The sequence below is a fragment of the Balaenoptera physalus genome, assembly GCF_965194825.1.
Source record: "Balaenoptera physalus genome assembly, chromosome: 8".
NCBI lineage: Eukaryota > Metazoa > Chordata > Mammalia > Artiodactyla > Balaenopteridae > Balaenoptera > Balaenoptera physalus.
In genome coordinates, this window is record NC_138887.1 from 121,587,106 (window position 1) to 121,608,488 (window position 21,383).

At 46.1% G+C, this 21,383-nt stretch overlaps 1 protein-coding gene and 1 long non-coding RNA gene across 7 annotated transcripts in view; one reads left to right on the top strand and one right to left on the bottom strand.

Moving 5' to 3' along the window:
* Positions 1-21,383, top strand: part of DPP6 (dipeptidyl peptidase like 6) — a 1,128,731-nt gene that overhangs the window by 894,367 nt on the left and 212,981 nt on the right. For all 6 annotated transcript variants that reach the window (XM_082473772.1, XM_082473771.1, XM_082473774.1 and 3 more), the window contains exon 6: positions 4,503-4,555. In XM_082473772.1, coding sequence (XP_082329898.1) covers positions 4,503-4,555 — 53 coding nt within the window. The remainder of the gene's footprint in view (positions 1-4,502; positions 4,556-21,383) is intronic.
* LOC309666401 overlaps positions 1-21,383 on the bottom strand; it is a 445,852-nt gene that overhangs the window by 199,855 nt on the left and 224,614 nt on the right. The window lies entirely within an intron of this gene.

Here is a 21,383-nt window from a genome sequence, read left to right on the forward strand (position 1 = left end):
GTCAAGATCTCAGAGGTTAGTCCTGGAGAGGAAGGATGGGGGGAGGTCTGAAGGAAGGTGCTTGCCATAGGGATGAGGAGTGGGTGATGGATTTGAGAAGGACTTAAGAAGTTAATTTGGCACAATTTGGAGATGGATTGAATTGAGCCAGAGGAGGAAGGAGGCAAAGAATGGAGTCAGGAGAAACTAGGTTTTCAGCTCAGATTACTGAGGGGATGCGGGAGCCACCGACTGGGATAGGAAGTATCAAAGGAGAACTAGGTTTGAAGGGTAGATAAGAGATAACTTGGAGAATATTGAGTTTGGGGTGCCTGTGACACATAAGATGGAGATGTCGAGGGGGGAATCTGGTACACTGGTCTACAGTTGAGGAGATCTGTGAAATTACCAATATTCAGATAATCATAGTTTAAAACTACAAGAGTGGAAGGTTTCATAGAGGAAGAAGATGTAAAGTGAGTCTGGGTTAGTGTGCGTGATGGGGCTGAGGTAGGAAAGACTGGAGAGAAATCAAAAGTGTGGCTCAGGGGGTGATGAGGGGAGAGGATCAGAAAGAAAGCTGTGGGCAGAGTGATGTTTCAGAAACATTAGAAGCAGACCAAATATGACCTTAGCCCAAGACAAGCCCTTCACTGGTTATTTTTTCCCAATTATTGAATGCCAGTATCAACTATGTTGCATGATATATTTTAAAAAATAATATGCTGAAATTGTCTTCCCATCTTGTGAATGGTGTTTTGGGTAACAGGTTTTCATGCATTAATTTTCCAAGAGCAATTTGTGGCTGTGGGAAGAAACCAAAGTAACTTACATTCATGAACTTCGAAAAGTCCACTCACAGAAAAATAACAATGCAGTCTTATCAGCTTCCAACTCTTTGTACTTTTTTCCATGATCAGAAGTATTTAGAGTCTGTTTTAAAGAAAGAAGCATAAATAAAAGAGAAAGAGACCACACACACAAAAAAAGACTTGTATCTCTCCAAGGAACAAATTCTTTCAGTGAGATATAGCTTATCGTTAATGCGTTTTGAGGTAAGGCATCGATGGTGCAAATGAAACTCTTGAAATTTGTCCTCTTTCAAAGTTGTTTTCTTTGTGCTTGGGGTTCTTTTGGCTCCAGGTCGCGGGAATATCTTGTGGAAGAGAATGGTACTTGATTGTTTCCTCTTGGAGCAATGAGAGAATCCTCGCATCTTCCTCCCACTTCCCCGTTTTTTTGAGTAGCACTTGAGTCATAATTGCACTTTCATGTTAAAGGCTTTCCATTTGCATTAACAGTTTACTCTGGAATGCTTCTGTCCCATACATAGTTGGCAGATCCAGTCGCTACGTCTTGACTCTCTTTCATTTCGTTTGAATTTTTCTAATTAGTGATTTAGTTTTCCAGATATTCTATTACATTTCCCATCCATATATGCTTTTTTTTTCTTTTTGCCTGACAGTACAGACATAGAATTGTAAAGGGATAGTTCTCTCTCATCTTCTTCTTACCATTGCCCTTATAAGGTTATTTTAATTCTGTCTTCCTTTTTCTCATCGGTTCCCCTCAGAAGATAGTCACAAAGCTGAATTTCAGGGTCATTTGCAGGTATATTTAAAGAGGTATGCAAAGATGTAAGTCTAGGGGTTTGGGAATGTCATAACCAGAGAATGAATTGAAATCACTGTTTCCAGATGGATTAAATAAGACCAAGAAAGACAGCACATGTCCTTACTTTGCATGTTTATTATGTCTGTTGGTATTCTGGATTTTTCAGTTGACAACAATCAACTTGGATTTGTAACTTGAGAGTTAAGAGCTGTACCCTTTGTTCAGGCAATTTCCAATATGTGCTTAGAGAGAAACAGACCTCAGGCCAAATCTTGCTTGCGTTTGACTCCATTTTCCTATCCTAAAAATGGAATACTGATACCTTCCTCATACAGATTGAATGCATCCATGTATGCTAAGGAGCTGGCACGCTACCTAGTACATAGTATGTGCTTCAAAATGCCAGCCACTCTCGACACCAGCATCACCACCACCGTCTCCTTCAGTGCTTTGGACTGTTCTCTGCGGTCATTTCAAAGGCTTCCTCCAAGGGTTTTTGCCTATAATGCCCCCCCACCAGCCCCTCACTTCTTCTGTACTGACACTCTTTGGATAAGGAATTTGTCTATTTGTTTTAGAAGTTGCTGAAAGTTTTTAGGGAGGGAACCCAGTAACTCAGTGTACTCACATCTGATTTATTAGCTATCTTTTTTCTTTGGATTTAAACTAGATATGTTATTTACTTATTGCTGTGTAAGAAACTATCCAAAACTTAGTGGCTCAAGATAACCAACATTTATTATCTCATGGTTACTGTGGGTCAGGAATTCAGGACCATCTTATCTGAGCATCTGTGGCTCACGTTCTTTCGTGAGGTTATCAGCCAGGGCTGCATCATCTGAAGCCTTGACTGCAGGTGAGGAATCCACTTCCAAGCTCCCTGAGTTCCTTGCTGGATGTTGGTGATCGAACGGGGAAGAACCTCGGCCCCCCACCACCCAGACCTCCCCACAGGGCTGCTCGAGTGTCCACACACCATGGTGGCCAGCCTCCCCCAGAGCAAGTGATCTGAAAGGGAGCTAGGAGGTGGCCACGATACCTTTTATAATCCGCTCTCAGAAGCCTGAGACCATCATTTCCGTCACATTCTGTTTGTTTGAGTCACGAAGTCCCCCAGCACTCAAGGGTGCGGAATCAGGGTCCACCCTCCCTGCTCTGCTCCTCTCCCTTGTGCCCCCACTCCTCCCCTCCCCTTTGCCTTTCCTCCGCCCTCCTCTACCCTTTCTGGACCTCACTTTCCTATCTCAACAAGCAGAGGTAATCTTTTGCCTTCCTGGGGTTACTGTGAAAATAAAGTGAGACACATAGTATGAAAAGACACATAGTTGGAGGAGAGGTCGGAAACACTACACAGCACAGCACCCGACGCCATAACCGTGGAGAAGTGGGACGGATCCACCCAGCTTGTGCTCCGGCATCTGCTCACAGAGGCGACGTTGTGTCAAAGCTCAAGGACCTCTGAGGGGCTCTCTGAGCATCAGTCTGCTCAGGACACAGGGGCTGGTCCACAGGCCCTTCCTTCTTCTCCTGGGGGGGCATCGCCGTGCAGCGCTTCAGAAACAGCAGTCAGGGTCCTCTGGTCCTGCTCAGATCGCCATGGCAGCTCTGTGAAGTTCTTCTTCACGATCTTGTTCCTTAGAGGTTATTTCTTCATAATAACCAGTATTTAAGGTAATTCCCCAGTCAGATGCCCATCTCCTGCCATCCAGCAGGTCACCCCAGGCCCCAGGTGTCTGGTTCAGGAGTCTTGACATCACTGGAAGCAAAAGGTCATTGGGACTTAAGTGCTGTTGTTTATTTTTTATATCTGGGCCCTTTTTCTCCAAATAACTGATCCACTGTGATTTCCTAGAAATTAATCTGGGGGCCCAGACTAGATGGGGGGTCAGAGGTATTAGCAGATCCTACCCATTTTTCTTTTGAAGATTCACTTCCATCATCAGTTCCAAACGCATCCATATGACACGTGCTCTACAGTAGATCTGTCCACCTCGGCTGCATGTCCCTCACCTGTCATCTGCAGAAAGCTGCTTGCAAAATGCTAGTCCCTGAACATCTGCCCACACAGGGTGCCAGCTCTCCAAAGTTCCACAGGTAGCGGAAAGAAAGTGAAGTGTACGGTTCTCACTTCAACCCTGCACGGTAACCCATCACATTCCACACCCTGGGGAGGGCCTCTGTCCAGAAAGCTGGAGAGGATGGAGACCACGTTCTCCCTTCTTTGGGGGTATCCCTCGCATTGTAGTCACTGCATTGATGGGTTGGGGAGTATTCTCCTGGTTCAAGAGTTTAAGAGGGACATCTGAGATTTGGGAGTTACAGGAGTTTGGAAATGCTGTTTTGTTGTTGTTACCTTAGTTTTGAAAGCCATGCTCCCCTTGCAATGAGTTCTTAGTTTATTGACCACTCCGTGAAGCTAAAACCTGCACATCAAATTGTCCAAGGGGGCAGGAGTTTGCCCAGTTGAGCCTATCTTGGCTTCAGTACTCACCGAGGATACACAGTAGCATCGGCCGTGGTTTACAGCAGTGCGCGGGTCTTACGGTTTCAGGGTCCAGCTGGCTGTCGGGCAGCCTCCAGTGAGCAGTGTCCTCGTTAGTCCTGTGCTACACTTAGCGGAGCTGGAAGTCTCTGCCCCTGATTTAATCACAAGCCAGGGAGTCATGGAGATGACATCTAGCCTCCGGCTGCCCGTAAACTCCATGCAAATGGTGAAAATAAAACAAACAAGGTATGCAAATTAACTTCCTGAGTAAATAAAAGACTTTGCCGCCAGGTCTCCTGACTAACTACTTTTGGTCCAGGGATGTTTATTAGGATTCACAGTGATTTGAAAAATATCATAATCACAACCATTGTCTCAATGTTTGTTTTATTGTTTCTTGTTTTTTTTTTTTTGTCTGTTTCAGATATATCAACACTCCTATACTGGATATTATGTCCTGAGCAAAATTCCTCATGGGTAAGATTGTTCTTTCATTTTCTTTTAACGCGAAATCTGCAAAACAAAAGCACAAAGCAGAGCGCTGACTAGTTGCTTAATTCTTAGGGCAGGAAATGAGGCACCTTATTTCTTGACAGCAAAGTGTCCCGACGCTGTGGGACCTCCGTGATGCCTCCAGGGCCGAGGGGGTCACTTGAGTCCAGTTTCTTGCCCATTTGTGAAGCCCCCCTTCCTAGAACAGCTCCACCACCTCCTGCTCTGGTTCCCAGGTTTGCAGAGAAAGATTCCCCCTTCCCCCGCCCCACTTTGTAATCAGCTGTGGCCCCTCTAGGGCATGGTGATTCGACCTAGGAATCCCAGAAGGGTTTCTGGTTTATATACATAATAGAGAAGGCAGCACCCCTAAGCTCATCTTGTTTCTCAAAAATGCAAGATTTGGGACCCAAAAGTGTGAGCGGGGAGGAAAGACATGAGTGCAAGCGTGATTTTGCTGAGTTTTCAGTTCTGGGTAGCCACAGCCACACACAACGTGGGGTGCGTTATCAGGAGCTCATCTTTGGAGTCCGGAGGTGTTAAGACATGGTTGAAGTTTGGTGAAGCCATTTGTTGCGTGGGCACGGGGAAAACCAGTTGCAGAGCAAGGAGAGTGTGGCAGGGATGGCTTTTGTTGCTTCCATTTTATTCTTTCTTTCTCTCCCCTCGTCTTCCTCCTTTCTCCTTCCTCCTCCCCTCCCCCACCCACCTACAACCCCTCCACCCTCACCCCTGCCTGTGTTCTTGTTCCCACCTTTTCCTTCTCTTTCCTACTCTCCATGGTTTCTCTCACTTTTTTTTCGAAAAGGTGAAGTGCTCAGGAAATGTTCAAAGAAATTGGATTGTGCTGCTGGCAGTGTTGTGTAAATTCCCGTGACTGTTTACGGGGAGGCATCCTAATTTTCCTAAGCAAATTTAAACAAACAGCAGGAGTTGCTAAAAAGTATTGTTCCATAGGAGAGCATTAATCACGGCATGGATGTTTCACAACTGCTGCTGTCTGTTTTCTACTAAGTTTAGGTAGAATATGAGCATATCCTTGGAAAACAAACATGGGGAAAATAATTTCATTTGATAAATAAAAGATACATGCAGACATGCGGCCAAATGTGATTAATCGTTTCTGTTAGACTATTAGAAAAATCAAGCCCCGAGAAACTGAAGATGACCCCCGTAGTGAAAATAAAGTATCCATAGGTGTTTTTTTTTAAAGCATAGTTCAAATAGAAACTCAAATGCTTTTCACTAAGGAGGAATTATTCTATTATTTTTCAAGCAGATATGCATCTTCAAAGGTCACGGCAGGCAGGAGTATAATTATGCCTTGAGATTTATCTACCCCTTCTGGGAACAATAGAATTTATTGTAGATGATGGATATTTCATTTCATCTTATATAAATTTGTAAAACTCGAAACTTGAAAAGCATTTTGTGCTTGACACATGGTATAAAGACTTTACTGCATCAGTTAGAATTTAAGAGAACTAGGTTCTGAGAACCTGGCACAAGAGTTTGCCAAACCAGCCACAAACCGAAGGACAAGGTGGTGTGTGCTGAAGGCTTGGTTTCAGCGCTCACAATGAGGATGATGATCTCCCCATAGAGGGTGCCAACAAAGAGTGAGCTGCTTTTGGTATTTTAAAAATAATCATAGTAATACTAATTGCCGTCATGTATTGAATGAGTCTCAAGTGCGCCTACCCTAGCACATCAGTCCTGCAAAAAAGCATTCTTCTCCTCCTTTCACAGTGAGAACTGTCTGTCATCTCATAGCTGGTGCCCAGGAGAGCTGGAATCCAGCATAGCCTGGCTCGCTCTCAGTCCTGTGCCATCAAAACAACCACCTTGGGTAAAATTACAGCTGTAAATATCAGATTTATAGTGGTGCTAATTTATTGCTTTTCTAAGTGTTACTGAACCAAACTTGGGTCCGCTCGCCCACACACAGTAAAGCCAATCTACTGACACCAGGTTGTGGTGAAGGAAAGTGCAGCGTTTACTGCAGGCGCCAAGCAAGGAGTCCAGGTAGCTAGTGCTTAAAAGGCCCAAACTCCCCAAAGGCTTCAGGAGAAGGTTTTTAATGACAGGATGAGAGAGGGGGGTGGTGGGGTGTGTAATCAGCTCGTGGACCTTCTTCTGATTGGTTGGTGGTGAGGTAATTGGGAGTCAACATCATCAATCCTCTGGTTCCAACTGGTCTGGGGTCTACATGCTTGTGGGCAGCATGCAGTTAACTTCTTCCACCTGGTAGGGGCTTCAGTATCTGCAAAACAGCTCAAAGGACATGGCTCAGAATAGTATCTATGGCCCTTGAGGAGGAACTGAAGGTCCTTGACTTTGTTTAATGGCTATACTGTTATTATTTTGTCTTGTCTGACTGTTTTCCTTTCCTTCTGCATTTTCTCACTTCTCTGATTAAATTTACTCGTTGGAACTTGCAGAAAGCCTAGGTATGCTACAGGTTTTCTACAGACAAGAGGCAGGCAGAAGGCATGGGGTGAGGGGTCTGTTCCAGGGAGGCCCCATATGGTCCTGCTTAGTTACATAAGGACTCTTATAAGATTGAAAGATGTAGCAGATTACTTGTTACATTTATGGGAAACAATCTCTGGTGGATGAGGATGTCTATGGTTCATCTCATCAGCACGTAAACTGACAGCTTCTCCAAAAATGGCATTGCTCGACCATTTATGCAAAATAAATGAACTAATTAATTTCAAATATTGTCAAAATCTTATTTGTATTAATGAGACAGTGGATTTCCAAACTGGATGGGACTTTAGGCTTTGAGCTTTTGCAGCTTCAGCCTCCAAAGGGGGCTTGTTGAGCTCAGTCAGTTGTGCCAGAGCTCCACCAGTTGGCAGGGGGAGAACACAGCCCCGTAGCTGGGTTTGGGGTATCAAGGAAAGCACAATTGTCTTTTTAAAATAAAACTATCTCTATTAAAATATTTAAATTTACATTACTCATAGGACCAAAAATCTGAGAGCTTCTCTTGATACTTCTGGAGTCACAGATCTGTATCTTTTTCTCAAATTCTCACCTCTCCTTTCATCCCTCTCTCCCCTCAATTCCTCTCTTCCAGCCAGAGGCCATTCAGTATGCAGGATGGCATTATTTGTCCTTTATAGCTTTTTTAATTTTTTTCCCTTGGCTTCAGACTTTCCAACCAATCACAGAGAAGGATCAAACTAATTTTTCAGTGCTCTCTAAACTCTGGTTTCCTTCCTTTTGCCAATGACGGAAGACTCTGGGAAGGGGGTATCCTCTTTTCTGTCTCTTCCACGAGCCATAAAGAGGCCTTCGTGTCCTGTGTTTAAATTCCTCCTCCTCCAGTTGTGACCTCTGCAGCTGGAGCCCACTAGAACCCCGTGTGCATGTAACGGCTTGGGTTATAAGGAGAATGCCGAGCCAAGTGAATTTTCATTTATTCAGAGATCTAGAACCTAAGGGTAGGTGCGTTTGACTTTCACATACTAAATTTTCAAAAATTGTATTCTTAAAGGACATGTCTTTTATGCAAATTTGTTTATTAAGCCAGAATTAAAGCCATTATTTTTCACATAAAGTGTTTCACTAAGTCTTTATATCAGAATGTCAACAAAATAAAGCAATCTTTCATAATAGAGATTATAACCAGCTAATCTTCTCTGTTAAGGGTCCATTGTGTGTTTTCATAGCAGTTTTTGGTAGACTTGGCTGTTTCTTGACATTTTCCTGACATGACTCTTTTTTGGACTAGTTTTCCCATGGGCTTGAGTTCTGTTTTTAGAAAAATTATATTTCTATATAATTATAATTTCTTATATCTTTTAGGATCATTCTGAAAATCATATGGGCTAGAGAAAATCAATCCTTCTATAACAGAAATCAATTTTAAGAAAAATTTGGTATACCCCATAGTTATGTAGCATTGGCATTTTGGAGTTTGGCAAACAGAGCAATAATAGAACAGAAACTGAGAAGTATTCAGAGGCATTTTTGTTTACATGTCAGGCCGTCTTCTGTGGATATTGTTGCCCTAACCTTGCTTATTTACCTGTACCAAACAAATTGTACAGAATTGTATTCCTTTGGAATTCTGGTTGACTTATGAAGTCACATTCTGCATCTGTGAAAATAATAAACTGAGACAGAGATTGCTTCTGCCCAGGGTTACTCTCTAACTTTATAGGCTGGGATGCAGAAGAGCATTCCATTTATTTAGAAAATAGAAATCTAGGTTGACAACATAGCACAGTGCCCAGTACCTTGCCTGATATCATGACATAGGAGTTAAGAACTGAAGCCCTGTGGTCCCATAGACCTTAATGTGAATCCCAGTCTGCAGCTGACTCTTGGCTGTGTGACCTTGATAGTTGCTGTACTTCTACAGATCTTAGTTTCCATATTTTTAAAAAGATGTTAATAATAGTGCTCACCTCATAGGCACATTATAAGAATTAAGTGGAATGATACATGCAAAGTGCACAGCAGAGAATTTTGCTTCTAGTGAATGCCTGGGAGTGTTATTCCTCATATTGTAATATATCCCCAATCTATATTTATAGTCTTGTAATTAAATTTTTTTAGACTTTACTTTCTAGCCAGCTCAAATCCTTTCTGTTACAAGGAGAGGAACGATATAACCCCTACAATAATAAAATTCCCTTTAATAATTTTTCAAAGCTAAGACTTGTTCTGTGACACTCAGGTGATTTTAATGCCCATGGGATTTTTTTTAATTAATTAATTAATTTATTTATTTATTTATTGGCTGCATTGGGTCTTTGTTGCTGCGCGCAGGCTTTCTGTAGTTGCAGCAAGCCGGGCCTACTCTTTGTTGCGGTGCACAGGCTTCTCATTGCGGTGGCTTCTCTTGTTGTGCAGCACGGGCTCTAGGTGTGCAGGCGTCAGTAGTTGTGGCCCGCAGGCTCAGTAGTTGTGGCTCGCGAGCTCTAGAGCGCAGGCTCAGTAGTTGTGGTGCACAGGCTTAGTTGCTCTGCGGCATGTGGGATCTTCCTGGACCAGGGCTCGAACCCGTGTCCCCTGCATTGGCAGGCGGAGTCTTTTTTTTTTAAAATTCATTCATTCATTCATTCATTCATTCATTTATTTATTTTTGGCTGTGTTGGGTCTTCGTTTCTGTGCGAGGGCTTTCTCTAGTTGCGGCGAGCGGGGGCCAGTCTTCATCGTGGTGTGCGGGCCTTTCACTGCCACGGCCTCTCTTGTTGCGGAGCATGGGCTCCAGACGCGCAGGCTCAGTAGTTGTGGCTCACGGGCCTAGTTGCTCCGCGGCATGTGGGATCTTCCCAGACCAGGGCTCAAACCCATGTCCCCTGCATTGGCAGGCAGACTCAACCACTGCGCCACCAGGGAAGACCGGCAGGTGGATTCTTAACCACTGTGCCACCAGGGAAGTCCTGCCCATGTGATTTTAATTTCTCTCTTAAAAGAGATGTCTATAGCTTCAACTATCTACAGTTCTCAATGCTCAATAAGTTCTTTTTATCTCATCTCAATCTGACTTACCGCAATTGATTTTTAAGACTTTCTTGTTTTGCCTCCAGTGGAAGCAGAAAAGACAATATAAGTCAACAAACATTTACTGAAATGCTGTATTGAGCAACAAAAGCACAGTTGCTATCCTTAAGTTCAAAGTCTTCTTGAAGAGGAAAGACACAGACTTATATAACAATATAAGGTTAAGTGCCTCAAATGGGTATTTTAAACACTGAACACAAAAGAAGAGATGTCATAAAGGATCTCAGAAAGGAAGTCTGGCTTGAGCGGAGCCTTATAATTGAGTAAGTTTTGTTTTGTTTTGTTTGGTTTGGTCTAATAGATGGAGACAGAGAGGAGATATTCCAGGTCGGGTAAATCATTAAACAGGCTTGACCTTTTCCGTGAGCCAGCGTCTTTCTGGAGTTAGTGGGGTGCCAGGCCAGGCCCGAGCAGGGCTGTTCTCATGGGGCTCTGCATGGGGAGAGATAGGGTTGGGTGCGTTTAGGGTGAGCCTGGAGTGTGGAAGACCTAAACCCCACCCCAGTGTGATGGGTCTTTCCAATAAAAACACACTGAACACCGGGCAGAAGACAGACGTGGTGAAGGTGGCGGGCGTAGATTAGTTTTATGTGTGTGTGTAGAGAGAAGGAAAGGGATGGTCGGGAGCGTGGAGCCAATTAGGAGACCCGGTGCGGAGCAGTGAAGGCTCATGTAGAGACCACATGATTGGGATTATGGGCGTCTGGTGTTCACTTGGAAAATGAAGACAGATGCCAAGGGTTTATACTCCATGTCCCTCTGATTAAATCTGTGGCAGCCTGTGCCTGTGTGAGTTGAGCCTGATGCATGAGAATGTTGAAAGTAGTGAGTTCATGAGGGCAGCGGGGAGAATCCCAGCAGTGTCAGTGTCTCCACATCTCCTGCCCCAGGACCCTGCACTGGACCTTCCACTCAGACCCACTTTGCTCTGCAGAGCTGCCGGAAGTTGCATGAATAGGATTGCTTGTATAACTTGAGGAAGTGCCAACATGAAGCCAAAATGTAGGAGAAAGAGAGTTCTTAGAATGGCATTTACGTGTCTACCGTGGCATCTGGCAGGGAGAGTCCTGCTGTTATCGGCATTCACAGTAATTTCAGAACTCTGGACAGCTCCGAGCTCTCCTGCAGGACTTGGTCTTCGCTGCTTCCCCCTCTCCTGCTCCCTTCCCCTCCAGGCCTCCCTCCTTCTCTCCCTTCCTCCCCTGAAATCCAAACTGTTAGCAAGCACTATCAAAATAACATGAACTTTAAAGTCAAATCTATCTGGGAATAAATTCCCAGTCAGCCTTTCTACCTGTGTAATCATGGAAAAGTTTCTTTGCTTCTCTCGGCACTATTACTCCGTACATATGATGGAAATAAAATGCCTGACTGATAGGGTTCATGTAAAGGTTATGAAATACTGTAGGATAACGAGATGGTGCATTTAAGTGCCTATTTTGAAGTGCAGAAAGCACTACGGGCTTTCTTCATGGTGGAACCAAGACCTTCCATTATACAACCAAATCTAATGAATCTCCCTCCCTGCAATTTCCCTACCTTCAGACAGAAAATAAATTTCTTCCTCAGTGCCAGCTCTGATCAGTTCTAATGGTTTCCTGGAGCTCTGAGTTTAAAGGTGGTCTAGAGCTATGCCTGGGCTCTGTGGGGAAGGATGCCGTGATCGATGCGTCGGGGCTGGCGGTGGAGGGGAGTGGAGATGCACGTGATGCCTTCCAGGTGCCGGACCTGCTTGCCTCAAGGACCGCATCGGTGACGTGTGCCATCACTGCCCCCCTAAGAAGGTGCTCCTGCCTTTGCTCTCTCCGTCCTTCACCCCATCCTCCACACGCACGCCAGAAACTTCCTGCTCACGGTGTCCAACTCCTTCTGATACATCAAAACCCCTATTCTAAAAATCCCCCTGCAGCTTCCTGAATCCCTGGAGTAAGATTGCCTCTCATTTCACACTGTAATGTATCCTTGCGTTAGATTGCTAGTTACCTTGTTGTGGGTATATAATGTTTCTGAACAGAATGTTTAGAAATGTTTTCAATATGCATTTACTGCCCGACCCATTTCTCTCCTGAATTCTAAGGTGTCAGGTGTCAGAAAGAGGGGTTTTGCTGGGAGGGGCTTGGCCTGTGTCTGTGGCCCTGGTGGCCGTTGCCCAGGATGAGAACAGGGGTGCCCAAGAATAACCACAGGAGAGGCTGCACCCGCAGATCTGAGCTACCAGCAGAAAAGCCACTAGCCACATGCAAAGGCGTTCTTTTCCACTGAATCATTTGCTGTCCTCAAAAACTTGCTTCCACATCTGAAGATTTTCAAGCAAACAAACCCGCTTGGAAACGAGGTGAAGGTATGCATGACGCATGATTTTGTCAGGCGCCTTGTGGAACCTAAACTTGTGTGTTCGTGTCCTTGAATTGTTCCCAACGCAAGAGGGAGTCCATAGATGTTGGCTGACAGTTGAGGAAGTTAGTTAATTAATTAAATGATATTGTCCAGTATAAGAAGATGCAAGCCTGGGACCCACCCCAAATCAGTTAGACCAGAGTCTCAGAGGGTGGGACCTCAGGAGAGTTTTTTTAAACTTACTCAGGTGTTTCTAGTTTGGATATCTGGGGTCAGCTGGTCCTACCCCACTTCTTCACTTGCTCTCATCACTAAGTGACCCCCAGGATTTTATCCGGAGCTGAGAAATAACCCTTCTATTTCCGGAAAAAAATGACAAACATTTCCCCAGAAACACTAATTTCCTAGTCCTCTCGACAGAGAAATAGTGGCAGGTCGCCGGTTAACAGCGTTCTTGGAGATTTATTTAATGATATGCATTAAAGCCTCAATAGCATTGACGTCTGCACCACGGAGATGAGATACAGCCTGCGCTTCTGTCTTCTCAGTTCATCCCCAGAAAGGGACCGTGATGAGGCTCCTTCTGTGTCTGGGCTGGAGTTTGACGTGAGCGCCACCTAGCGGGCTCATCCTGGAAGCCGCCTATTCCGAGTCGTGCATTTCGGAGCTCGGCTGCTCACCAGCTTCTCTTGAAGAATCACAGGGCCAGTTCTAAGTCACACCAAATTAGAGGCAACTGTGTTGAACCCTTTCAACTGGGCCTGAGTGTCAGTCACCTGAGAAGGCTCTGTCTGCATCCCTGAGGTCAGCTCTGTTCTTGCTCACAGACCTTTTCCTAAAGAGAAAAGGCTGGTGCGCGTGGCGGACTGCCCTGGAGGCCGAGCCTGCCAGATGCTTGCAGCACGTGTGCTGTGCATCCACTCCTGCTGCAAAATGACGGCACTCACCCCCGCCACGAGCCAGGGCTGTACTAGCCACGGGCGGAGAGTGGAAAGGCCACGGGTGTCACTTGCCATCTTGTCTATTCTGTTCTATCTTCACGTCACCTTCTCTCTGCTCCAGGCGGTCCCTACGGGGACTGGACACAAAGCCCCCTGCCTTATTTACTTCAGTGACATTCGCATAGATTAAACCTCAAGGACAGCCTTGTCCAGAAAAGCAGCACTCAAGGACAGCGGGATGGGTGGTCACCCAGACCCTAGAGAGACAAGGATACACTGGTCACATCTATATAACTGCAGCCTCATTGCAGCATAACTTACTTAAGAGTAAAACTCACACTTTTTAAATGAGAAGTTTTCATTATGTTTTGACTAATGGGTGCAATCATAGAAGCACCTCCACAACCAAGATAGGGAACATTTCCATCTCCCCAGAATATTCCGCCATGCCCATCCTCCACCCACTGTGGTTGCCCCTGGCGTCCATCCCTGTAGTTTTGCCTTTTCCAGAATGTCTTATATATGGAGTCATATTTACGTAGTCCTGTGTGAGTGGCTGCTTCATTAGCGTGAATGCTTTTGAGGTTCACCCACGTCGCTGCCGGTGCAGGTAGGTCATTCTTTTTATTGCTGAGAAGTGGTCCAGTGAGTGGTTAGACTAATTTGTTTATGTGTTCGCCATGTAACATTTGAGTGGTTTCCAGCTTGAGGCTGTTATGAATAAAACTGCTGTGAATGTTCGCATACAGAATTTCTTATAGGCACGTTTTCATTTTTCTTGGGTAAATAGCTAGAGGTAGAATGGCTGGGTCGTACAGTAAATGTATAATTTGGTAAGAAACTACCAAACTGTTATCCAGGGTGGCTGTTTAGACCCCCTTTTGTAAACTCCCTACCCCATCAGGCTGGGGTTTTTGGTCCCCATCCTCCACCTGGTCCCTGCGCGAGGCCAGCTGGTTTGCGTGCTGGGGCTCCTGCCCAGGGCAGAGCCTGTGCCTCTCCTGCCCCGACGTGGGCACTCGGGGGCCTTCCAGCCCGGTCCCCACAACCGTTCCCTTTGCAGCGCTCTGTAAATGACAGGTCCTTGGGGAAGTAGGTGGCGAGCAGGGTGGAAGCTTCCTGAAGAGGCTGTTCGTGGGCGGCCCTGGAACAAACCTCAAGAGCGGTTAAGAGGGCTCTGGCCCCAAGCATCGCTCACTTCCTGGACAGATTGATTTAGGAGGAGGAGTCTCTTTTTGAGAATCACTTCTCATTGGTGGAAGGACCAGGTCCAAAAGCGTGCATGTTCCAGCAGCTTGGCCCTGAACTGGGTCTGCCAGCTGCTTCAAGGCTGAAGGGGAGCAGAGGCCCCGTGCCCAGCATCCAGCATCTGTGCAGCAGACACCTGCCTCTGACCTTCGGGTTCCCGTCTAGGCTAGCAAAGCGCATGGTAGGCTTTGTCAGACTTGCCTGTCTGTTCTGTTGTTGTGTCTTGACTACAGCAGGGAAGGAGGCAGGCCATGGTGTTGGTCCTCCAAAGGACAGCCCATCCAGGCTGTGTATTGGGCTAATAAGTATTTCTGAAGCTGCTCACAATGGACGAAAGAACATAAGCTGTTGTGGCATTTCCTCATTGAGAAGGCCTGATTCCCAGGCCTGAATTGCACAGCATTCGGTGGAGATGACACAGCTGTTTGTCCAGGTGACGCTTTCGGCTCCCAGGACTCAGCTCGGTCAGCACCGCCTGCGGCCAGTGGGACGCTCGGGGCAGGTCGATGCACTGCCGGGGCCGAGGCACCTGGATTAACAAGTCACACGACAGTAAGGCTTCTGCCTGTCTGGACTGGAAGTTAACAACCTCCCCTATAGCTCTGTGTTCTCTCCATCCAACAAGACCTAGGGAGGTTCCCGCACTGCAGGGGGAGGGCTGGGGCCCAAGAACCCTGTAGAGCAGGGGTCCCCAACCCCCGGGCCACGGACCGGCACTAGTCCGTGGCCTGTTAGGAACCGGGTCACACAGCAGGAGGGGAGTGGCGGGCGGGCGAGCGAAGCCTCTTCTGTGTGCACAGCCGCTTCCCATGCCCGCGTTACCACCTGAGCTCCACCTCCTGTAAGCATTGTGGTGAGTTGTATAATTATTTCATTGTATATTACAATGTAATAATAACAGAAATAAAGTGCACAGTAAATGTAATGTGCTTGAATCATCCCAGAACCATCCACCACGCCCCCTCCACCCCCCAGTCAGTGGAAAAATTGTCTTCCATGAAACTGGTCCCTGGCGCCAAAAAGGTGTGGACCGCCGCTGTAGAGAGTTAGCCTGGTCCATGAACTCAGACATGTGGACACCAGTTCCCAAGTACGAACAGAAGGTCAAGGCTTTTCCATCTCTCTGCACATCTTTGATTCACCGCATCATGGCCCTGATGTACATTTCTATCGATATTCCAAGCGCTTGGACGGGCTTTTGGGGCAGTGCTAACAAACGCGGCTTCCTCCCAGGCCCCCTGCACAGACGGCGCAACGTGGAAAGTAAGGAGAGAAGAAAATTCAAATCAGGGCTGATGTGAGCCTCACACTTAAGCGTCAGTGGTGTCAGAACTAGAATTCCTGAACCAGGACTGAAGCTAAGGGCAGACGTCCTGCTGAGGCCCGTGAACGTGGCCCCAGGGAGGGTGCTGCCATCCTTTGCCGGCCCCTGGTCTGTCTCCCTTCCTTGCAGGCCACAGGCAGCCATCGGGATCTTTCCTGTGCTTCTCTCCCTGCAGTTCCCTACTGCTGACCTTGTGACGTCTGAACACCATCCAGCTGCCGGGCTCCGTCCACTCAGCTTGAAACCATTTCGCCCAAACTGCCCTGCCCAGACCCACCCGTCACTCCAGGCAGGAGCCACGCTCGTTCCACTTTCCGTCTTTGTCACCTCGGTGCCTCAGATGAAGTTCTTTGCTTATTCCTCTATGTGTGTCCTTAAAAGCCGTACCGTGTGAGCTCCAGCGTAGGCCCAAATTCCTTTCTGCTCCCTAATGCCTTGATTTCATTTATGAATGAATGAATGAACCTTCGAATGCATAAGTAGGCATTTCGTGAGCACTTATCTGCGTCTGATTCGGAGACCTTAACATATGGTAGCTTATTTTGTACTCGTGACAATGATGGGGTGTAGGTCTTAGCCACACTTGAGAGATGAGAAAGCTGAGACTCGAAGTTGGAGTAGCCTGCTCAAGGTCACACAGCTGGTTTAGCCCCACTTCAGAGATGAGAAAGCTGAGACTCGAAGCTGGAGTGGCCTGCTCAAGGTCACGCAGCTGGCTGCTGGCCAGCACTTCAGCGGGGCTCTTGGGGCTCCAAGCCTAGCATCCCCTCTGTGACGCCACTTTGCTCTGCATTCCAGTCAGACGAGAGCCGCTGGGCAACTGAGCACCACACCCTTCGTTTTCCGGAGGTAACTCTTCCTCCTGTGTCGAGGGCCCTTTGAAGCACACAGCAGGGACGGTATTCACTAGCTCTGAGGTCCGGGGATGACCCAGTAACCAGCATTGTTTGACCGGCGGAGGTGGCTTTGATGGGTGCCTCTACTCAGTGTGTGTCTGCATGGCCTCGAGCTGCAATTTACGTTCTGTTTGACCTCAGAGAGTAGCAGTTAACATCGGTGCTGTTTTGATTTGACAAACAAAAGAGATCTGAAGCAAATAAGTGACCCCTATCAAAAGAAAATTATACATCATCACATATTAAGTATGAACATGCTAAGAGGCCGGACGGGAGGGCACCCCGAGGGCCCTGTGTGTCCCTGGTGATCCCGGACCACCCGCCGGAGACCACGGCTCCAGGCTAGCCCCCTCCAGTCTGCTGTGCCCTGTCCTATGTGTCGGCTACCAAGACAGCGTTACCTCCTAGAGGAGAGGCTGTGGGGTTTGGAAGCAGTGAAGGGGCGCTTTTCCCAAAGGAAAGTCATCCCTGAGAGTCTCTGTCCCGTGAGGAAGCGGTGAGTGTGCACCTCGGTGGAGGTGACCTTTCAAACCTGGGCTGAAGGTCGCGGAGCTGGGTTCTCCTGTGTAACCTCAGGCACTGCCCTTGGTCTCCTTGTTCCTGGAGCTAAAGGCAACTGCTACAGATGCTCTAAAGGGCTGTCAGAGTCTTATGTGACTTTGGAAAGACCTAAGAATATTTTTTTGGTTTTGCATTAAAATTCCTACTTCCATGTGTTGAGCATACATGAGCTTTCAAATGACCATCCCCTGTTCCCCCCCCCCCCACTTTCCCAGGAACCCTGAGAAAAAGAGGGAAAACTTGCCTTTTGAGAGTCAAGGAAATCCGATGGCACTGATTGCCCTAGTCCCTGCGGGCACAGCCAGGTATTTATCTGAAATTGTGTGGCTGGACCACGTGGCGATGCTGAGAGCTCAATCCAGGGAGGGAACTCGGGCATGCTTATTTTGTAGGGAATAGAAATCTGAAATAGAAGGGTTGGGTTGAGCCCTTTTGAAGAAAAAGCAGGTGAACAGAAAGGTCAATACTCAGACAAGAGAAACTCAGAGCGGCCGAAACAGGCAGTGCCCCACCCTTGCAGAGGAAAGCTGTCCTTGCCCATGGAGAGGCTGGTGTCCCTCTCTGAATTCCAGGTCTCATCCCTTCACTCTGTCCAGCTCACCAGGCAGCTTCTGATGACAGTTGGGCTTAATTGATTCATTCACATGAGCCTGGTCAACTGGCCCATTGTATTTCTCATCAAAAATTAATAGACTACCTTTCTCGGTTATATATAGATTCTTATGAGTTTGACTAAAATTTGGCTGTAAAAAGTCATCTAATCAAAGTCAATTAAAAATATAAAGAAATATATCCTTCAGAAGAATTGGTTCTTACCATGCAGTGGTAACCACTAAGCACGGCTCTCACTGTTATCGATGATGGTAGTGTTGTGGTTGGTCTTTATGTTTGACTCTCACCTTCAGATTCCTGTGTTTCATAGATGCTAAACAATGCAACTCCAGTCATGGGAAATGTTTATTTTCAGAGGTGGGATGCCCTCTGCCACTTTCAACTTCTTGTTGACAACAAGATGCCCATCCTATCAACAACAGGGCATTAAGCAACATTAAGAAACAACTTGTCCTTTTGGCATCTAGTGCTATTTTTGGCATGATTTTTAGACCCACAGCGAGAAAGGTTTTCTGTGAAAGTGATCATATCATTTTGAGTTCCTAGGTGTCCTTATTATCTTGACATGGACCAAAAAAAACTGACTTTAGTTATGTCAAATTGTCTATTGCTGATTTGTTACCAAATTAATGCCAAACACTAAGTAGCATTAGAATGGAAGAAATACTTTTTGCCACAAAGCAGAGAATTCAGTCTTGGATAAAGAATGTTTTCCCAGTCTATGGAGAAAAATCATCTGTGTGTGTGTGTGTGTGTGTGTGTGTGTGTGTGTGTGTGTGTGTGTGTGTGTGTAGGAGGAGGAGAGAGGGAGAATGCTTCCAAAAAGAAAAATTCCTAATTTAAGTCCACTGCTTTCTTTTTTCCCCAATTAAAGTCAATCTGAAAATCATTTTTTTAATTTATTTTTAATTTTTTTAGCATCTTTATTGGAGTATAATTGCTTTACAATGGTGTGTTAGTTTCTGCTGTATAAAAAAGTGAATCAGCTATATGTATACATATATCCCCATATCTCCTCCCTCTTGCATCTCCCTCCCACCCTCCCTATCTCACCCCTCTAGGTGGTCACAAAGCACCGAGCTGATCTCCCTGTGCTATGCGGCTGCTTCCCACTAGCTATCTATTTTACATTTGGTGGTGTATACATGTCCATGCCACTCCCTCACTTCGTCCCAGCTTACCCTTTCCCCTCCCTGTGTCTACAGAGTGAAGTAAGTCAGAAAGAAAAAAACAAATACCGTATGCTAACACATATATATGAAAATCATTTTAAATCATACATTTGTCATGAGAAGCCAGACCTGAAAAGATTCCTTTGAAAATAGAGGCCATTGCTACCAATGTAGTCATCTCTAAAAGCAGCGTGATATGTGAAATATTTTCATAAAGAAATGGCAAAAAAATTTCTTTTCCATCCAACTTCAAGGATTCTTCACTAGATGGAATCAGCCAGAGATGCAGGAATATATCTGCAGAGGGCTTTATCAGCAGGACCTGCTCTGGAAACCTGTGAGTTCTGCCAGCTTCCTACAGGTCCACAAAAGTGGCCCATGGACTACACAGGGGAGATGGTTAGGAAGCTTGATGTAAAGACTCATCCAGATCATTCTCAAGCTGTTTCTCTTTTTTCTACCAACAGGTTGAACTCTTTAAAGAGCCATGTTTTCAAAAAGTTATTGCTCGACCCCAGAAATTTTATACAATCGTAACCAAAAAAAAAAAATCGGCTAGCACTGATACAGCAGTTTCTAGGTTAGATATTGTTCTTAGTGCTTTCCATGCACCCCTCATCGAATGCTTACAATATACCTATGATGTAAAGGCTCTTACTGGCCCTTTTACATATTAAAAACCCAGGCGTAGAGGGTACAATGGCACAGCGAGTCAGTGGCAGAGCCCGCATCACCCCCAGGCGGCCTGGTTGCAGGGATGAGTCTGCCAAGGGTGGGCGCGCTGCCTGTTTCGGCCGCTCTGGGCTTCTCTTGTCTGCACATTGACCTTTCTGTTCACCCCCGTCCTTCTTCAAAAGAATGAATGAGGAGCTCCAGGTCAAGAGGGCAGAGCAACTTTCTCTACTTCCAGGTGCTCTCAAGCCCCACCGATACAACAGAAAATACAATTTAACGCATAACCCACAAGGAGCAAAGAGAAGAAATATAAACAACAAAATTGTGAAAGTCGGAAAGCAAAGGGAGAGTGGGAAATGGTGCAGCCCGAACATAAGACAGCCGAGTCCCACACCAAGAACTGACCTGGTTTCTCCTAACCCCTCCCCACCCGCCCCCAGAGTGGTCCTCAGCACACAAGGCACAGGCAGTGCTCAGTTTAGACCGCATGGTGCTTCTCCTGGTTGGCTGTGGTCTCCACTCTGGTGGTTTAACCCTTTAGAACATCGCCTCTGATGAGAAGGCTTCGGCATGGGCCCCTCCAGCTGCTTTTGGAAAGTCGATGGATGGGCTGTGGAAGAAAAACAAGGACCATCTGAAAATTAAGAAGCCATCAGAACCCCAGTTTTCCCTTGCCTGCTCCCCTGAAGACCGGAGGTTTATTTCTTGGCCAGGATAGAGCGGAGGCCCTCCGATAGAGGAACACTGGGACAGTTTAAGGTCTGAAACAGGGACGAAGAGATGCTCGCACCGGATGGAGAGACTTCCTTCTCTTTCCTTATCCCAGACCCGAGGCAGCTACGCCTCACCCACCGGGGTGGGGACTGAGGGACCCTTTCCAGAAGAAACCGACCAAGCCAGGTCCAGGGGATGCTGACCAGAGGAACCAAATGCCCAGGCAAACCTTCCCGTGCTCCTCAGAACTGCCCACCAGCTCCTCAGCCCCAGGTTCCTAAATGTGGGCCCACTAGAAAGAGCGTGATTTGACTGAAGAAACCTTCTCACCTGAAGGATAGAAATCAAACCAACAAACAGAAGCAGGTATTTTGGAGAAAATAGGGATCATAAGAGGAGAAGCAAGTGTTAGGACAAAACCTCTTCTTAATATCCTCAGGTAATATGTTACTCTCATGAGACAAAACAGAACAATACATACTTTTTTTAATTTCAGAGAACAAAAAGCTCTTAGAAATGAAAAGTGTGATAGAAATGAAACTCAACGGAAAAGCTTAAAGGCAAAGGTGAGGACATTCTCCAGAAAATACAACAGAGACACAGACAGACAAAGAGATATGAAAAGTGGAAAAGAAGGATAAGATACAGAAAATAGAGAAAAGACATGAAGATTTAGGGGCCCAGCTGAGAAATTTAGAAGCACATTTAGGAGTTAGCTAAATGTAATTTTTAATGATACAAATGAACTTATTTACAAAAGAGAAATAGATTCACAGACATAGAAAACAAACTTACGGTTACCAAAGGGGA